Source organism: Apium graveolens, chromosome 6 (genome assembly GCF_009905375.1).
Source record: "Apium graveolens cultivar Ventura chromosome 6, ASM990537v1, whole genome shotgun sequence".
Taxonomy (NCBI): Eukaryota; Viridiplantae; Streptophyta; class Magnoliopsida; order Apiales; family Apiaceae; genus Apium; species Apium graveolens.
The window spans coordinates 84732458-84752757 of NC_133652.1; the positions used below are offsets into that span (position 1 = coordinate 84732458).

A 20300-nucleotide genomic window follows, 5' to 3' on the forward strand; every position below is an offset into this window, starting at 1 on the left:
TTCATTCTTCATGTCTTCATTTTGCTCGATAAGTCATTCTGGAGTTCTCGAATGACTTTTCTATATGCCTAGATATGTGAGTTGTAGATATCTCGACTTAGAATATTTTTCCTAAAACAGATTTATTCAACTCCAAGTTTCTTCACAATTTCTCCGAGGCATAATCTTCTTGATCTTCTTCTAGAGTTTATTCTTAGGCTTGAGACTGTTTAAAGAAAAATACTGCAGTCTAATCTTTTACATCTTTACAGACTCAAGTAATACAATACAAAATACAAATTTAGATTATCATACAACTAATTCTTAGGGCTTTCAATTTGACTTATTCTTGTTATGATACATGCATGTCTTGCACAACATTTATAATATAAAAAATAACTATATTCACTTTTACATCCGTTATACTCATTTTATACATTAAATATTAATCAGTACTGACACTTATCCATTTTTACTAATTTTTTTTACTAAAATTATATTTTTCTTTTAATTTTCGTGTCACACCTACTATGCATATTAATTAACGGGACAGAGGAAGTATTATTTTAGAGAGGTTAGTAATTTATAAAGTATTAATTTATGAAAAGTTAACTGTATTTAGTAAATAGTCAATACGCATCCCCATGTTAATAGTAGTGGTAATAACAGTAATAGTAATATTTTTTAAGTTATAATAATCTTGTAATTACTTGAAAATACGAGGATTGATTAAGAACGCATAAAAGTGCAAGCATCTTTTCCAGCGCGGAAAGCACTCTTTGACCGACGCATCATCTTTGAATATACTCACCTCCTTTTTTCCAATCCCAACCGTTAATTAAACGGACGATAGATCCAATGTTTCATATACGTCATGACATGTGTACAATCCGGGATCGTTAAGGCAAAAAAAAATCATCAACAAAATCAGACACTGGGTCCCACCAGCACCAATATTTTGAAATATCGAATTGCTTTCATCCAACGACTGATACTTAGCCACGACTGTTACACAAATACATCCAACAACGTAGATAAAATTTTATAATTAAAAAATGACAAGCCAACCTAGTGGTCCGCGGGGACCATAATGACGTGTTAACTGCAAGCTAATGACCGGGTCCCACCTCATTTTTGGATGGTGAACAGTCCGGCTCATCATTATCAGAAGACTTTTGTACACCGGTCCCACGTGTCCTCGTGAACTCATATGGGTGAGCCTACGTATAAATCTTATATGAATTATTTATTTATTTTTATTACAACATGTATTTGAATTTAATAATTAATATTTGAAGGAAAATTTGTTAGTACGTGTTTGCAAATTGTTGATTACTTGTGTGCTAATATGCCATAATACACGAATATTTCTATTTCTATTTGTAGATATTTAATCCAATATATAATATGTTTTTACTGATAAGATTAGTTATACAAATAAAATATTAATGCATACTTTCACTTAATATTTTAAATATTTAAGCATGGCATCTACCCTAAATAAAAAATAATTGGATACATCAAACTCATTTCCTCACGCTTAATTTAGAATCTGGTTTTCATACTAAATTAAAAAAATGATACTCGATGCAGAAACGACTTTTCTAACATAGGTACACTAAAACTTGAATGAATAAATATTTAATAAATGAATAATCTTCTCAATGTAATAAAGATAATATATTTTAATTTTAACAAGAAAATAATCTCGTAAAATAATTAAAAAATTTGATCCCTAATTTATTTATTTTTATGGAGGTTAAACAGTATATCTTCTTTTTCAATCCACTTCAATAGTACTATTCAAAAACTCAAAATTGAAATGCAGCATGAAATCTTAGTTTGGAGTATAGATTTTTTTTTCTTGACATGTACTAGGCCTAATAAGTACAGGTTCGTTATCCAATCCTAGGAATAGTTTGGGCTTCTCGTATTTGCTATTTTATTTTGGTAAATGGCCTGAAACTATCAAGTGGGTAGCCCGGAAAATCCTTGGGCAATGCTCGTGCCTGTTTAGCAGATACAAGAACTTAAGTTCGATATTTATATTTTGTTACCATACCATACTAAAGATAATTTCAGTGTCACTTTTTTTTTCTAGAGGAGCCAGATGGATTTGCGGACACACATTTATGGGGCTAAAACTGGCTACATCGGTTGCTAACTTGCTAGTATACTTTTAATCCATTTTTCAAGTGGCAAATCTGGTTTCGATAAAATTGATTGCAGAACTCGTCATAAGAATGATGCATCATAGTCTAATCAAATGCTCAAATATGCTTCTTCCTTTTCTTTTTTAAGCAAAACAATAACATAACGCGATGCTAATAGTACATCTATTATATTTGGATATTAATCCTACATTGCTAGCTGCAAAATCTCCCAAAATTCATCTTTTTAATGCATGTACAAATAACTTGATGTTTTTGTATCATTTTTTGAGAGTTCTGACTTATGAAGGTAGTGCAGGATTTACTAATTTTTATCTCAAACTAACAAATACTGGTATGATAAAATTGGAGCATGAAATGAAAAACGTAACAAGTAAAGAAAACAAATATAGATAGATATAAGAAATAATTTACAAAATGATGTTAATCAAGGAAGATAATCATTTTCAAGAATAGGTTGAGTTCTGATCCCACCAGCTGTTGGCATTTTACTTCTTCCAACCCAAACTGAATCCAAAGCCTCGCTCCTTTTCGATTGTAATTGCATACTCTTAACTTTCTTCTTTCTAGCACAATTACACAGCAAAATCCCCACCAGGATCCCCATAAATAACAATCCAATTCCCACTCCTATTCCAATTGCCCACCATTTATTTGTCTGCTTCTTCCAAAAGGACGTCGATCTCCTGTCAACAATGGCAAAATGGCCTTGACCACGAACGTGACATAAATTTGATGAAGTCACATTACTAAATACAATATTCCCATTTGGACGAAATCTAACACATCTCTTGGTTAATTTCTCACCTTTCTTGAGTGAAATACTCTGGAATCGGACTAAAATTTTATTATTTCCCTCAAGCTTAAGTTTCTGAATTGAACTGCGATTTGCTGGTGTGTTTCTGTCAGCACTATAAGTAGTAAAGCCTATAACAGGGGTTAAAAATCTATGATTCGGAAGACTGTAGTAATACGATGACAAATTGCCGAGATTATGAAAGACAATATCTAGTCTTTTTACAGATGGCCTTATTCTAGTTTTCGGTGGGATGTGAATCAGACTATAATTTATTCCTCTAGCCCAAATATTTGTGGTTTCGATCTGCACATATGAAATTTCCAGACCTGAATAATTAGAATGGAGAGAAATATTATACAATGTACCTGTACAGGGCAATTTTACCACCTTTTGTGCATAATCATGCAAAAACTTGTCTAAAGAACAAGGATCATGATCACTCTGTTTTTTGGCCAATGTCCCTCTGATGATCAAAAATGGTGTCAACGATACGTAAAACATCATCCAAATGATGTTTCTTGACCCCATTAGCACTAATTTATTGGCCCTCTTGGTGTCTTCATGCAGAAAATATAATCAGTGTGTTGAATTGTCATATGATCATATTCGGCAAAAAACAGGTTTATCAAAACACTGCGAGACAAATATACAACAATTCTATGATGCTCGGAGATAATTGGGTTTCCTGATAAACCAACAAAATTTTGGATGATTGTTAACTCAACAAGAACATGTATTATTGAATAAATAAGAGATTTGTTAGCTAATGTATAATAATGAAATGACTAATGAGTAAGGGATGTTTGGAAATGTGGAATAGTTCAACCAAAGTTGATAAAATTGTGTCAATATTTTTTGGTACTTTGAAGATTCGGTAGAGATAATGAAAGAAGAGGGTGGTGGTGGTGATGCTATGCATGTAGTGGTTCTCTTTCTAATTCACACCTAATTACACGGATTTCTTTAGTTGTCTAACTTACACATGGTGCCCGAGCTTTAATATTTTAAACAAAATTAAATTAGAGCAATTAAATATAATATTGGATTAGTTACGATGTGAATATGCCTAGGTTTGTTTACAACTTTTATATAATTTTACTAAAATAACCTTAAAAGGCACAAGGGTATATCTTTACATGAAAATTTTGGTCCATATTCCAAAAATTTAGACAATTTTTTTTTGAAATTCAAGTTTAAATTTATATACTAATTTTAGTTTGACCGTTCCGAAATTATTTGAACTTGGAACTATTCAAAAAACTAAATCTAATTATAATTAAAAATTGATCAAAATCGAACAATAAATTATCTCTACTGAATATGACTGAAAAGGACCTAAAATATATCTGAATTATAAAAAATTAATAAATTAAATTTTAGTTTAATCATTATAATTTGAACGAGGCATAACTCATTTTTTTCACTTTTAAATTAATAATTATCTATTTATAAGCAAAATTTGTATTTAAGACAAAGTTCTGTAAAAGTATAACACAAGTATTCAATCAAATATGATACATTTTCACCGTTAATATATTTAATAACAAGACATTTTTAAATTTTCATAATTTTAAAAAATGATTCAAAAATAATAAAATTTTATCCAATTTTAATATAAATTTCATCCGAGTTAAATTCAAATCTACTTAATTTTGACCTGATCCTAAACTTTATCTAATTATATGATAAGTGAAGGTTAGTTTATTTCGATATAAAATTGATCAAATAATCCCAGTTATCAGTTCAGATATATCCAAGAAATTTGAAAATTATCTATAGCCTGTGGGGCAAGAAAATACGGAAGTATCAATTATACTTCATTGCCCTAAAAAAGGCTTTATGACATTTCAAACATTTCATTTTTTCAGGAGCGGTATCTTTTTATTTTGTTTACAAATTCAAAAATTATATGTACATCATTTAAGTAATTTTTTCTTTCCAGAACAAAAAAGAAAATAAATCTTCAGCATATATTGAATTGTATAAAAAAATTCTTTAAAATAAAATGGGATGAAAGAACGAAAGAAAATATTTGATTTGTCTGTCTTTAACGTTTCTAAAGTACTTAAAACTCATATCGTAACTTGACAAAAAAAACTCGTATCGTAAAATTGGTACTAGAAGATTAGATTTTGAAACATCACAATGTACAAGGAATCAAGCAGCAGCAGTGGCGTTATTTTGTTGGCATATATGGAATGGTCCAAACAAATGGGTATTAGAGCGTATCAATATGTCAGTGTATGGCACTAAGGCTACAACAACAAAGTTATTGGAAGACCGGAAGAATGCGTAACAGGAAGAAAGTAAGCAGAGTCGAGGACAGAGAACGGGTAGTAAGGTGTGGTATAAACCACTCATGGGGTGGGTTAAGATTAATATGGATGTTGCAGTCATACCTGGTACTCATCAGATTGGAACTGGAGCAGTGATAAGGGATGAAGACGGTCGTTTTCTGCATGCGAGATGCATGGATATTGCAGGTGAATGGAGTGTTAAGGAGGCCGAAGCTCGTAGCCTCAGAGATGCTGTTGGCTAGACGGTGGCACTGGGATTTAAGAAGTGCATTTTCGAGCTTGACTCAAAGACTGTAGCGGATGCTTGTAATGGTGGTTATGGTAGATCAAACTCTTGTTCCATTATAGCGGAGTGTGTTGAAGATTTTAAGCACCTTGATGAGGTTAGAGTGCAATTTACTTGTAAATCGGCGAACGTAGCGGCTCATACGTTAGCTAGAACCTCTATTCTTATGTCAGGTTTTCATGAATGGAAGGGGAATGCCCGTGAATTCATTAGTGATGTATTGAACTTTGATTTACTTTAAGTAATGCAAGTGCTTTTGATTTAAAAAAAGATTAACATTTGAAGTTTTGAAAAATACGAAATTTGTTAGTATTTTTAATTGCAAAAACAAATTTTTTAATTTTTATTTGCATATATATGTGTGTATATATATATTGAAAAATACTACTTTACACATAAATGCAATAAAAAAATTTCAATTATTTTTAAAATAACCGCAAAAGAAGTTTAATTTTGTTGCGAACAATATTTTTGAAAAAAATAGAAATTAGTAAAATTACTATAAACAATAAAAAAATTATAACCGAAATGATAAATTTGTATTCAACCCAATTTCAAAATTTACAATATAACTAAAAACCATAAAAAATTAAAATATCCTCACTTTTAAGTGTTCTAAAAATCGGTCGATTAACCGATTAATCGGAGTTCGGACCGATCTCGTCTCGATTAATAAAAAATTGGGTCAAGGTATTTTTTTTAAAAAAATCGGTCAAAAGTCGGGCGATTCGGTAAAAAACCGGTTGGTCAATGAGTGAAATTTAATAAAAAACTATTTTTTAAAAAATTGAAATTTAAAATAACAATTAATATTTAATAATAATTTATTGATTTATATTGACTATCACATGCACCTAAATCCTAATATCTAATAACTCAATAAATTTCTTCAATTATATTACTCTTATTTCTCTTAAAAAATTACTAACTCAATTTGATTCATTCATTTCAAAATCTTATATAGCTTATTTGTCATGTAATTAATTTTAACTCATAACGAATTTATTTATATATAAGAGGTACTAACTTTATATCTGTTAATCAGTGAACATTAATTATTATGTATAAAATATAAAATATCTATCAAACAAAATATGTTTAAACCACTTAAATATCAAATATAAATTATTTATAAATCTTGTGAAAGCTAAATGAGATTTAAATAAAATTATATATTATTATTTATTTGATTAAACTGCTTACAATTATTGCTCTATTTAATCAATTTGATTAATCACTGAAAAATAATTTCATCGAATAATAACGATTTCTGAATTTTACACTACCTGATATAAAAATTGTAGTCATGTGATAATATTCCAAGTTAAATGGAGTATATTCTGGTAAGTATACATTTTGAGTGTATGATAAAGAAAATCTGAATTAGGATTTTGAAGATAGGGAATCCACCAATCATTTTCCATCCACTAAAACAACACACAAACCCAAAACAATATTAGAAAAAGGGGTCTGTAAACCCAAACTCTTTCTTGCTTACACCTCTCACCACAGCTCATTCTACATTTGTTTGGCGACCAATCCATCTAAAATGGCGACGGCGACGGCGACTTCAATGGCAACCACCGCCGTATTTACTCCTCAGTTACCTACCACCCATTGTTCTGCTTTGCCTTATCTCCCACTTCGTTTCTCCAACTCACCCTTTTCACCTTCACTTAAGCTGTCTTCAGGTATAAAGTTTCTATCTTTATGATCTTTGCTTCATTTCTTGACACCCCTTTTGTTTATTTTTGGTTTAATTGTTGTTTGAGTTGTAAAGTTTTAATTTGAGACTGTTTTTGCTTACTTTCTTGATTTTTGGTAGCTGTTGACCTTAGTTTTGTAATGTACTATTAAATTTTTACTTTTTTTTAATTGAAAAATACTAAGAAAGCTTGGTTTGGTTGTGAGGATATTAACTAGCATACTTATTGTTTAGTGCTAAATTTAGCTTGATTGTGAAATCGAGTAAGTGGAAGTTGACGGTGATACTTATTTTGGATTTATACTATTAGTAATTAGTTGTTGTGATAGTTGAAGATAGTGTGGAAATACAAAGCTACTTTGGAACTGGAATGCTGCTTTTATTTTGGTGTTATGTACTGTTTAATTCTTTACATTTGTGTTTTGTCTTGATTGCAGTTACGATATAATTTATTCTGAAAACAGGATTTACCATGCTAACATGTCTATCTTTGTGCTTTTAATTTGTTGCTTCCTCTTAGATCTCTCTATTTTTTCGATAAAGATAGATTTGGAAAGCTGTCTTATCTGTGTTCTGATTCGGTGAAGTTTGTTAGTTGATCGTAAAAGGAATGAGGTTTAGATGAAACAATTTTTTGCTGGGGTTTTTTTTTTTTTGGGGGGGGGGGGGGGTTGGAAAATTTTAAACCTTTTCTGTAGTTCTAGATTTCTGGTCTCAACAAATATATATATGATGACAAGAAACAAAATGCATTAAAAAAGAAGTTTAGGTTCTGGATATTTATAGTTATTAATTGATTATGCACATATATGTTTATAAGCTACACTCCTCGGCTGTACCATAAAGTACGAGCCTTTGTCATGAGGTAAGACCAAATATGGAACGCCTCTGCTTGTGATGCCAAATTGCCTATAGCTGTTCTTTATTTTATATTTCATTCTTTTTTCTTCGTCTTACTTTTATTTTTCTAAAGAGGGCCAATTCCATGTTTCCAAAGCTCAGAAATATTTTTCCCTCCTATTCATTACTACTGCAACTGACTGAGAATTTTCTTGAGAATTAGTTAGAAATGTGTGCTAATACAAAGGTACTTGAATTTGATTTTTACCCTGTCCGTGGGATACCATAACATGCCATTGTATCGTATCTATAAAAGGTCTTTTTCAATACATTGAACTCGTATTAGTTTACTATCAAATGTCTGATGATCCAATAGCATGTTGGTTGAGTATCACAATTAGAGCATATTAACATATTATATTAGATTTCACTGGTATTTAGTTTTGCTATTGTTTGCAAGTTTAGTAAGTTCTTTGTATTTTCTTATAATTATCAGCCTCAAAGAGATATGCTGGTTTCCAAATCAAGGCTACATCACAGGAGAGCTCTCCCGATGATGGTGGAGAGATACTCACAGATCTAAAGGAAAAGGTAAATTGAAACCAACCCATCAAGGAGGTTCTTGTTAGTCCCTTCTACTGTTCTAGTTTTCATTTTAAGGATTGTTTCTATTCGATCATCTCCCTATATATCTCCCTATATATATAGGTATAGGGAGATGATCAAATAGAAACAATTCTTAAATGAAAACTAGAAACTAATTTAAGCCCTTATATTTATATATTCTGTCTGCATCTCTAAATCCAACTAACAAGTTGTACACACCATTGCGGTCAATAGTGGGATGCAGTTGAAAACAAGTCAACAGTGCTTCTCTATGGAGGTGGGGCAATCGTCGGTGTCTGGCTATCTGCTACACTTGTTGGTGCAATCAACTCCATTCCTTTGGTAAGTGATAGATGCTAATTTTTTTCCCGTCAGTCCAAGTAACAGTATTACTTCTAGTAGGATTTAGATTCTTTGTTAGGTTTTTCTCTGTGGTCTAATTTGATTATAATCCTCTTTATTGTTGATGTTAACTAGCTTCCGAAGATTTTGGAGTTGGTAGGACTTGGATATACAGGATGGTTTGTGTACCGATACCTTCTCTTCAAGGTACACTAGAATAATCAGTGAATACCGGATATTATTGGTTCTTTCCTTTCAACTCTGTATTAGTTAGTACATGACATGATTTGCACAATCTTGCTTTTAACAGTAGTGTGTAAATAAATTGGACTGCCATTTATAAGGGCAGAATTGATAACTCTGAATTATTTTTTTGTCATTACTAAATTGTCAGATGCATTTGAATGCAAGCTTTCAGAATCTTGTTAATTTGGCAAACAGAAAATCTTTCTTCTACTGTCTTTCTCGAAGATTTTGTATCACAGTTGATTTTTTTCTTTCCCGCTTTGTTTAATGACCTTATGTAGTAGATTTTGTATGCATGTCAGTTGTGCATGATTTAGAATGCGATGTTGTGAATAATAGATCTGTGATTTTCATGTGGCTTGCCTTTAAGTTGACATTTTCCTCTTATTAACGTTCTCTTCTCCCAGTCAAGTAGAAAAGAGCTAGCAACGGATATCGAGTCATTGAAGAAGAAGATTGCAGGAACGGAGTAGTAATCATTTGCTCCGAAGTCATCCAATGTCCATTGTTTTGTTGAGTTAAATTGTATTTGTGAATTCCTGTATTACATGTCTTGTAAAATAGTGTAGTTTAGGTTCTTGATACATTCCTACTACTGTTTGTGCATCTTTTAATAAATAAATTGCATTTTGTTTACATTAACCAAATGGTCCTCCAATGCCAATTTCTGAACAGCTACTACTTTTTCCAGAGGAACTGGAGCATTAGTAACTTTCCTACATTACATAGAAAATAAGGAGAAGTCAGAGACTCGAGGGTCTAGAATGGAAGAGGCAGGTTCAGGATGGACTTGAGGAGAAGTCAAAGACTCGAAGGTCTAAAAAAGACATGATAAAAAAAATGAATCCATCTAGTCTTAATTTAAAATGGACAAAACTTAAAAAATAAAAAAAGCATTCATTGGTTGGCATGGGAAAATATAAGTATGGCCAAGTGTCAAGGTAGATTGGGATTCTGAAATCGTCAATAGGTTTAATTTGGCCTTGCTAGGGAAGCATTGTTGGAATTTTATCATTAATCGAAACTCCCTTATTGCATGATTATATGAAGCGAACTCCCTTGTTGCATACAGAGGCGGAACCACAGGGGGCTGCTGGGATCATCTGCCCACCCAAACTTCTCTGTGGTGTCCTGTAATAAATCAGCAAAACTAGAAATTTTGTTTTTTTATACTTTGTGTCCATCCAAATTTTCACCTCATATTATATACTCTTCTACATATTTTTGAATACAGCTTATTTTGATCTTTAAAAATTAAGTTGGAGATATATACATATATAGAGGATATACTATTTTTATACTTTCAAAATTAAGGAGAAAGGAAAAGATAAGTTCAATAGATCTTGTTGAGGGCATTTGATTTTAAAGTTCATACAAGATAATCTACCATTTTTATAATTGTCTGCTAAACAACTTTGTTGTAACATTAATTTTAATAATTTTTTTAAAAAATTGCCTCAAATTCGTCCCTCCTATGTTCATTTTCTGGTTCCGCCACTGATTGCATATGAAGCCGATAATTTTTCAGATAAGCATTTTCTGCATGCATCATGCGAGGGGTGGCAGTTTTATATCGTCTGAAATTTGGAAAGCTAAAGAAGAGTTGAAGAAAGGCATCATGTGGGTGGTGGGTGATGGAAAAGACATTGATGCGTATGGAGACCAGTGGTTACGAGATAAACTAGACTTCCGAGTCAATATTGATCACACTAATGTGCACCGGATTGACAAAGTGGCTACTTTGCCTCTAATCTAAGAATTGGGATGTTCAAAAGTTACGGAGTTCGTTTCACAACTGCGATGCTTGAGCCATTTTGGCAATTCGCATTCCTCAAAGTACGAGTGAAGGACAGGGTGGCTTGGATGCACTCAATTAATGGCAAGTATAGCGTCAAAACATGATATCAATGCTGGTGATAGGTCATAAGTAATCGGGTCCAAAAGAAAATTACAAAAATCCTAGGAAAGGACATCCCAGACCCAAAATGGGATGGTCCCCGGGATACGTGACGGGCGGTTAAAATGTCAACTGTCCCATATTACCAGAAATGAAACAACACCATCATAGCCATCCATGTGTGTAAATCTCAAGGCACCCCAACTGCAAAAGGACAGCTGGACCCTACTAGCAATCTAAACCATCCAATTATTCACCAACCAAAAATCATCAAGTGCTAGGATGAAGAGGTACAAACCCCTAAAACCCTAAATTTGGGAGCATATAAAAGGCCCAAAAAAAGGGGTTTAGGGGTTGAAAAATATCTACTGGCTCTAGACACATATACACACTCCACTGCTATATTTTTTGAATAGCTCCTTCTTCTTCTCCTTCAAGAAACCCCATTTTTATTCTCACACCGGAGTTGCCGCGGGGACACGACCCCCCCTCCGGTTTTGTTTTGCAGAAGCCTTTACATAGCAGTTTAACCACGCAACACTTGCCAGTGTATTGGGCTCGAGTTCATAGAGAGAGAGGAGAAGACCGGGGAAGAAACAGAGTTATCATTGGCGCTAGAAGGAGAGCTCGAACATCTGACTCGGTGGTGACACACTCAGTCGTGCCATTCTACCCAAAACCCGGAAAGATTTATACCCCAGCAAGGCTAACACCCCTACTTCCTCTTGGATTTATTTTTCATACTATGCATACCTTAAAAACATACATATCATTGTATTTGTGGCATTTTTGCCTATTTTATTCTGAAAAATGACCAAGAAAAAGAGTAAGACAGTAATCTCTGGAACGATTCAACCCAGAAAAATGACCAAGAAAAAGAGTAAGACAACAATCTCTGGAACGATTCAACCCACCGTCGTCCCACCCAGGGATGAAGAGATGGAAGAGATAGAAGAGGAGCCCCCATAACTCGTGCTTCATCGCAACAGCTCCAACCAGGAGACCAGAGAGTAACCATTGATAAAGCGGCCCACAAGTATGCTGAAACCTCTGCGAATCCTTGGGGAAGCATGAGGCAAAACTGAAAATAAAGACACACAGAGTTTATGTCTCCTCAGACTCCGAGCCCGAAAAAGAATCCAAACAAGAGCAGATGGCCCGGGCTCTCTGGGACCTCAAGAGTAAAGTCGAGGGAGACATGGAAGTTGGAGCAGCAGCAGCCACCCCCTTCACCAGAAGACTGGAGTCCACTTCCAGAGAATCTGGCCTTAAGCACTTCAACTTCGACTCGTTCGACGGGCTTGCAGACCCGGAGGAACACCTAAACTACTTTGAGCAGATCTCGAATATCTATGATTACAATGACCTCACTAGATGCCATTTCTTCGCATCGACGTTGAAGGAGGGGCTCAGAAATGGTTCAGCAGAATACCATCCTGTAGCATCGACTCTTGGAAAGATTACCAAGAGATGTTTTTGAATAAATTCCGGGAAAACCGCATGAATGAGCTACAGATGTGCCATTTGGAAATCATCCAGCAAAGGAGCAGAGAGACGCCCCCCGAGTTTATCAAGAGATCTCAAGAAGCGGTCAACCAACTCTCAAACCTAGAAGAAAAAGAGGCCGTTAATATCTTCAGGAGAAACCTCCACCCAGTTTCTTGTGAGGGCTATGTCAAGCACCTAATTCACAGAGAGCCCAAAAACCTTGCCTCATCCTATGCACTAGCCTCAAAATTCATCAAGGAAAACGATTTCCTCACATTTATAAAAATGAACAGAAAAATCTGTGACGATGATGAGTCCCCAGAGCGACGTTCTTCGTACAGAGAAGATAAGAGGTTCAAGGTAGACATACAGTCCAACTACATCCATCAGTCCCAGGGAACCCCACCCCGGGATAACTACCCCAGACCCCAGAGAATGAGAGAAAACCAAGGCCCAAGAAAAAGCCCAAGACAGAGCCCGAATACACTCCCCTCATGGCACCCTCATAGAACAGAGCACGGGACAAGCACTGTGGATACCACAAGGATCATGGCCATACTACCGAGAACTGCTTCTCCTTCAAGATGTTTATTGAAGATCAGATCAAGAAGGGGAACATAAACCAATACCTGCAAAGAAGACTAAATGACAAAGACAAAGCCCCGAACAGCGACAAACATGTGATCAATGGGATATTTGGAGGAGCCGCTTCTCCGTCTCGGAGCCCTGACATAGACAGTGACATCATGATGATCCAACCCTTCGAAGATGAACCTATATGTTTCTCCCATGCCGACTACGAGGGCCTGGATCCCGGACACAACCAAGCTTTGGTGGTGACTCTTGATATCGCTAACAACGAGGTAAAAAGAATCTTGGTTGATAATGGCTCATCTGCTAACATTGTTTTCGAGTACACACTTAACATGATGAAACTTAGCCATCTTCGAATAGACCCCTGTCTTGAAGACCCGCTCTACAGATTCGGGAACAACATGATTCCGATACGTGGTATAATCTACCTTCCCGTGGTCTTCGGGAATTGTTAGGAACATGTTGTCAACTTGATGATAAGTTAAACAAAACACCTTAGTAGATTCAACTTAGTGAATTTTGTAGCACTAGACGGATGATCAAATATAGTCCCGACGGATGATTTAATATAGTCCCAACGAATGATAATTTGACATCCACCGGGTGAGTAGCTTATGTAATAAATAAGTAATGTAGCACATTTCTACAAACAAATTTGTGTAGATTCTGTAGGAGCATATGATTATGTTGACTACTAGTAGATATGCAGAATAGGTTGATTTCTTGTAAATATAAGATGTCTTGTAATTCTGTATAAGTGAAATGGAGTCAAGTGACAAATAGCTACCCGACGGATGATCAACAAAGCTACCCGACGGATGACAAACATGTACCCGACGGATGATCAAATTCAAATATCTGTTGACAGTGACAATATAGTCACATGCGTTGGGTGTTTGCAAAAAGAATGTGGCAGCCTGTTTAGCAGGGATTTGAGAACAAAGAAGCATTACCATATCCATGCTATTATGAAGATATTCAAAGATGCTGGAATAGAGTTGTGAAGAAGCATGAAGTTAGACTAGATACGTTTTGTTTTATTATCTTGCCTTATTGTCATGTAAACTTGGTGATATATAAACCAAGTATAGCTAGTAGAACAATTAACTAAGCACACACATTTTTAGAGAAACATTTTCAAACTGTATTCTGTAGCATTTCTCTATAAGTTTAGTTGTTCAAACTTGTAAGCAGCTATAAGCTATTCAAGCTTCACAGAGTTCTCATTTGACATATATATATATATATATATATATATATATGGTGGATACTTTCAAATCCACCAGAAAGTTTTAAAAGCTTGTGTTTTTTTACTTTGTGTTTTGATTTATATAACTACATCATTCCGCAATCTGCAAATCAAACACTTATATATCTGTCGAATTAGAACTGTTTTAAAATCTTGAAAAAGTAGCCAGAATTACATTTAACCCCCTTCTATAATTCTTGTTGTATTGTTAGGGAATAACAATTGGTATCAGAGCAAGCTCTTGAAGTACAAAGAGTGTAAAGATCACAACAAATAGCAAGATGAACAAGAAGGATGTTGGAGTCAAAATTCCATTTCTGGACAAAGATAATTATCACCACTGGAAGGTGAAAATGCACCTACATCTTCTTTCCCAAGATGAGGCCTATGTGGATTGCATAGAGAAAGGTCATCATGTACCAATGAGAGTTGTAACCGGAAATGAACCATCTGTTCCCAAGCCTAGGCATGAATGGTCAGATCCTGATATAGAGCAAGTCAAGAAAGACAAGAAGGCCATGAATATATTGTTCAATGGAGTTGATGGTGATATGTTTGATAACATCATTAACTGCAAAACAACCAAAGAGGTTTGGGACACAATCCAGATTATTTGTGATGTTACTGAGCAAGTAAGGGAGAATAAGATGCAGCTACTAATTCAGCAATATGAGCACTTCCACTGTGAAGAAAGTGAGTCTCTCACTGACATTTTTAGTAGATTTCAAAAGCTACTAAATGCTCTGAAGTTGCATGGAAGATTCTATCAAACAAAAGACACTAACCTCAAGTTCCTTAGATCTCTTCCAAAAGAGTAGAAGCCAATGACAGTCTCATTTAGAAATTCTCAGGATTACAAGGAGTTCACCTTGGAGAGATTGTATGGCATCCTAAAAACTTAGAGGCTTCAAATAGAGCAAGATGAGAGGATGGATAAAGGAAGGAAGAAAGGAGGGTCCATAGCACTGGTTACTGAGTTAGAGAAAGAGAAAGAGATGAAGGTGGAAGCTGTTGAGTCTACATCAAAGTTCTGTGAAAGCAAGGACAAAGGGCTGGTAGCTGAAAATAAAGATCATTTGAGCCAAGATGACATGGATGCTATTGATGAACATCTAGCATTCTGTTAGTCCCTTAACAATATAGCAAGAATTACAGAAGGGGGGTTGAATGGAATTCTTGAACCTTTTTCTTAAAATAAAAATGTTCAAACTCGAATACAAATATAAGTGTTTTGATTAGCACAATGCGGAATAAAAACTTAAGTGAATCAAAATATAAGTAATTAAAAACAAGAGTCTTTAAAAACTTTCTGGTGGATTTAAACAATTCCACCAGAGATATATATTATATCGAGAGAACTCTGTGTGCAAGAATGCTCACAGCTGCTTACAAATTTGAACTACTGAGAATTAAGAGAAATGCTAATAATTCTGCTTACAAATGTTTCTTACTTTTTGTATCTCAGATCTAAGTTTCTATTTGCTACTTCTTGGTTTATATAATACCAAGATTACAAAGTCAAAATACAGGATCATTATAAAAACTATCGGGTCTAATGCTTTGTTACTTTGTTCTCTATTACCCAGTTAATAGGCTTCATCATTCCATTTGCATACATCTCGACGCATGTGACCAGTTGTCACTGTCAACTGATGTTTGAATTCTTTGTCCGTTGGGTACATGATCATCCGTCGACTTTATAATCATCCGTTGATAGCCATTTGATCATCCGTTGATGGCTTCATTGATCATCCGTCGACTGCTATATAAAACATCCGTTGATAGCCATTTGATCATCCGTCGATGGCTTTGTTAATCATCCGTCGGTAACTATTTTGGCACTTGACTTCAATTCATTTATGCAGAATTACAAGACATCATCTATGTACAATTAATCAACATATTCTGTATATCTAGTTAAAGTCAACATGACTTATATGCTACTACAGAATCTATACAAAGGTGTATGCAGAAATGTGCTACAAACTCATTATTACAAAAGCTACTCACTCGATGGATAATAAGTCATCATCCGTCGGGACTATAATGAGTTATCCGTCGGGACTATAATTATTATCCGTCGAGTGATACATTATGTCACTAAGTAAAATCTACTTAGGTGTTTTGTTTATGAAATCATCAAGTACACAACATATGCATAACAATCTCCCCCAATTTATGTCTACTGGAATTGTAGCCATAAATTAAGAGATACTTGATGATAACAAAATATCCTAAACATATAGCTTTAAAGAAAAGTAGATAATACTGAAAGTGCTTCAATTAATCAAAATATGCAAAGTTTAGCTCACAGTCATTTCAAGATGCTCCTCTAGCCTGAGCAGATTTTTCTAGTTTCTTGAAGGTCTGGATCTTCTTCCAAGCTTTCTGTTATTTTCATCAATCTGATTTTGGAGCTGCCTGTGGAATTCCAGTTCATCAGATTCTGAGAGATTTAGCTTTTCTTGCATTTCCAAGAGAGTCTCATTGCTGGAGATGCTCAGTTGGTCTTCTAATCTGAAGAATCTTCTCACACCTTTGTCATCCATGAACTCCATCAGCCAGTAGGGCCTTAGATGCACTCTTCTCCCTGTGTAAGGGATGATTAGAGTTTTTGGGAGTGCATCTTTAGCTCTAACACTCCTTAGTTCTTCAATCTTCTTCAAACTAGTCTTCTTGCAGTGACATTGAACCCAAAGTTCTTCTTGAAGGTTGAATAAACTTTAATCAGTATAACTTGGCTCTCTTGAAGAATCCTGTGAAGTGGCCACTGAATCTCCTTTCCTCCTTTGTACTTGAACACTAACCTTTCGGGTAGGTTTCTGTATGCATCAATCCCCCTCACTTCATCTAGTTCATCCAGATAGAGGTTTAGATCAGAAAATTCTTTGATGTCACAAAAGTACAAGTAGTCTCCCTTATTGACTTTGGGCTGAGCTTTGACTACATATTTGGATTTGAGGGGTAACAGTTTTACTTTCTTGACTGCCCTTGACTTTGTCCTTTTTGGCTTGCTAAGGATTGGTAGACTGAAGTCAGGAATTGGTATGTTGTCCCATTCTATTGGCTCATCCTTGGGCACAATAGGTTCACCATGAATATTCCTGTAGGGATCCACTACCCTTATATCTTCAAATACCATAGAGGGCTTTGATGCTTGAGTTATAGCTGGTATGGATTCCTTAGGAAATTGATCTCCCAATTCCTTGTCAACAATATCCAGTTTCCTTTTTGTTCTTTTAGCCAATTCTTTCTTCCTTGGGGATTTCGTCTGTTCTTCAACTTGCTTCCTTGATTCCGTAACTTCAGATGGTTGAGAGGGAATTTGTTATGATGAATTCACATCCTGTAGCTTGGCCAAGATAGCAATCTGCTCTTTTTTTGTTTAGTCTTCTTTGCATCTAAAGCAGCTTGCTTCTTTTAGTGCTTTAATCTGGTTCTTTCTTCTCTCTTTGCTTGAGCAAATTGAGGATGTCCAGCTACCACACAAATTTCCTTCCCATTTCTGAATATCTTAGCAATCCTCTTTTTAGAAGTTGAATCAGTTGGATCTTTATAGAAAACAATTGATCTTGACAGAAGCTTCTTCTCATCAGGCTTGGGTGTCTCATACACAGTGTCCAAGGGGTTCTTCAAGGATGATTTTGAATAGTTTGCCCTTGGTTTAAGAATCATTTCAGCCTTTGGAGACTTGATGCAGGAAGATTGTCCTCTTTCCAGATAGTTCATGCTCATCTCATTCACACTAATTTGCTTGACTTGAGAATGATGAATGGCTGATTTAACTGGCTCCTTGACAAGTTGGAACTTCTTCTATATCTCCTCATCAATCTTTTCCCAATTGACTAAACTCAACTTTTCTTTCTAAGTAGCTTTCAAGTTGGCTGCTGCTGCTTGAATCAGATCTATACCATCTGCAACTGGTGGCTTTGAGACAGTAATTGAAGGCAGAATTACTTTACTGATTTGTATATGAAGTTTCTCCCCCTCACTTGGTCCTTTCTCCCCCTTTTTGTTATCATCAAGTTGAGGAGTCAAGCCTTGTGCTTTAGCCAGTTGCATGAGAAGACTGGTCTGAGACTGTTGATTTTGAAGAATGGTGACCACAGAGTTTTCAATACCTTGAACTCTGTTTTCCAATTTGGTCAGTCTCTTTTCAGCATTTGATTCTTTTCTCAGTCTCAGTAATAGATCTTGCATGGTACCATATGGCATGACTGAATCCAGCTTCTCAGAATTGTAGGTCTTCAAGTCAGCTATATCCTTTTTGAGTTCATCCACACTCAGATTCTGTCTTAACTGCTGTAGCTTCATGAGATGTAGAGAATCTAGGTGAGCTTGAAGAATAGCCTTGGTACCAGCATTTGAGCTCTTCTGAATGGCCTGTTGGATAGACATGATTTGTTTGACCAAGGAGACATTAAATTGTCCTGGTGTAGACTCCTTTGTCAAGGCCCATTCAGGTAAATCTGGAATAGAACTTGGGCCTTCATCTCCCCCTAAGTTCATGCTTCCATCAAATGAAATAGAGTCATCATCATTAGAATTTACTCCAAATTCTTCAGATGGCTCACCAGCTGTAGGAGGAATTAAATTGACAGCAGCTTTATCCCTTTGTAGAGATTCTGAAGTATGCACCAGATTCAAAGTCTTTTCTGTCTCCTCATTGCCTTGAGCAGCCAACAGTTGATAGGCTGACACAGGATGAGTAAAAGTGTCAGCATCCAAGGAAGTGTTATCAATTACAGCTTTGTAATGTTGCTGAAATTGTCTTTCCTTTTCAGCATCATCCACAATCATAGACTCATGAGCAATGGCTGGATCCACCCTTATACCCTCTGTACCTGTTTTTCTCTCATGTTCTCTCTTTTGTTGTATCAGGGTCTCACCCTGGCTCCCCACCCTCACACCCTCACCTTCACCTACTAAGGTGGGACTCCTCTCACTCCTTTTGCCAATCCTGAAGAAATGGATTGTAGATTTTCACTCATTTCCTCTCCTTTTGCCTGTGAGCAACCCAGCCTCTCATTCAAGACACTCTCCTCTCTCAATCCTAAGAGTGACTGTACAACCACTAAATCTTCTGTACTTGAAATAATTGAAGTTTGAAGTTGTGCAGAGATACTCGACGGATGAGTGATATCCATCGAGTGAGTGGTAATGCTATCCGACAGATAACTGCTGTTAGGCTTATCCGTCGGGATACAATCACTACTCGACGGATGAGCAATGTCCGTCGAGAGAGTAGAAATGAATGAGTTGAGAAGAGAAACTATTGTTGACTCTGTGCTGATTGAGGATATTTTAGGCACAGATGACACAACAGTTTCTGAAAGAATTGGCAAGTGAGCCAACAAATCATCTAAAAGATGATGCTCACTTGCACTGAATTTTGGCTTCCCCAACAGAGTTAAAGAAGGGGAATCAGGAATTGAAGTGTTTATCATATCCACTTCCAGAGAGTTTGTTGGTGAGTATGGTGTATGAGGTGCTTCTATAACTAGAGATTTTGGCTGTGACTCCACATTTATTGGAGCCACATCAAACTGAATTTGAGAGAGTGCAGGGACTATGTCTTTAGCACCAGTTTGCACTGTTTGTGTGCCCGGTGCATCCCCAGAGATTTTAGATTTCTTCTTTCTTGTATAAGTTTGGGGTGAGCTTATGTCCCTAACCCTCTTGGCCTGTGCTCTTGGTTGAGAGCTTTGTTCAATAACTACATCCTTTTGGGAGGATGTAGCTAGAAGTGAGCTTTTGTCCTTTTTAAGCACTGCAGTTTGTTGGGAAACTGCAGTGTGGCT

At 35.4% G+C, this 20300-nt stretch overlaps 2 protein-coding genes across 2 annotated transcripts; one reads left to right on the forward strand and one right to left on the reverse strand.

The window, feature by feature from the left end:
- Positions 1-2577: 2577 nt before the first annotated feature.
- On the reverse strand, positions 2578-3477 carry LOC141665277 (uncharacterized). Its single transcript, XM_074471258.1, has one exon. It carries the CDS (start codon positions 3475-3477, stop codon positions 2578-2580), a length of 900 nt encoding a protein of 299 aa, XP_074327359.1.
- A 3485-nt stretch (positions 3478-6962) lies between these two features.
- Positions 6963-9907, forward strand: LOC141667705 (protein CURVATURE THYLAKOID 1A, chloroplastic). The gene is made up of 5 exons (XM_074474305.1): positions 6963-7223; positions 8574-8668; positions 8918-9025; positions 9161-9232; positions 9679-9907. Exons 1-5 carry the CDS (start codon positions 7082-7084, stop codon positions 9742-9744), a joined length of 483 nt encoding a protein of 160 aa, XP_074330406.1. The 5' UTR covers positions 6963-7081; the 3' UTR covers positions 9745-9907.
- Positions 9908-20300: the final 10393 nt, after the last annotated feature.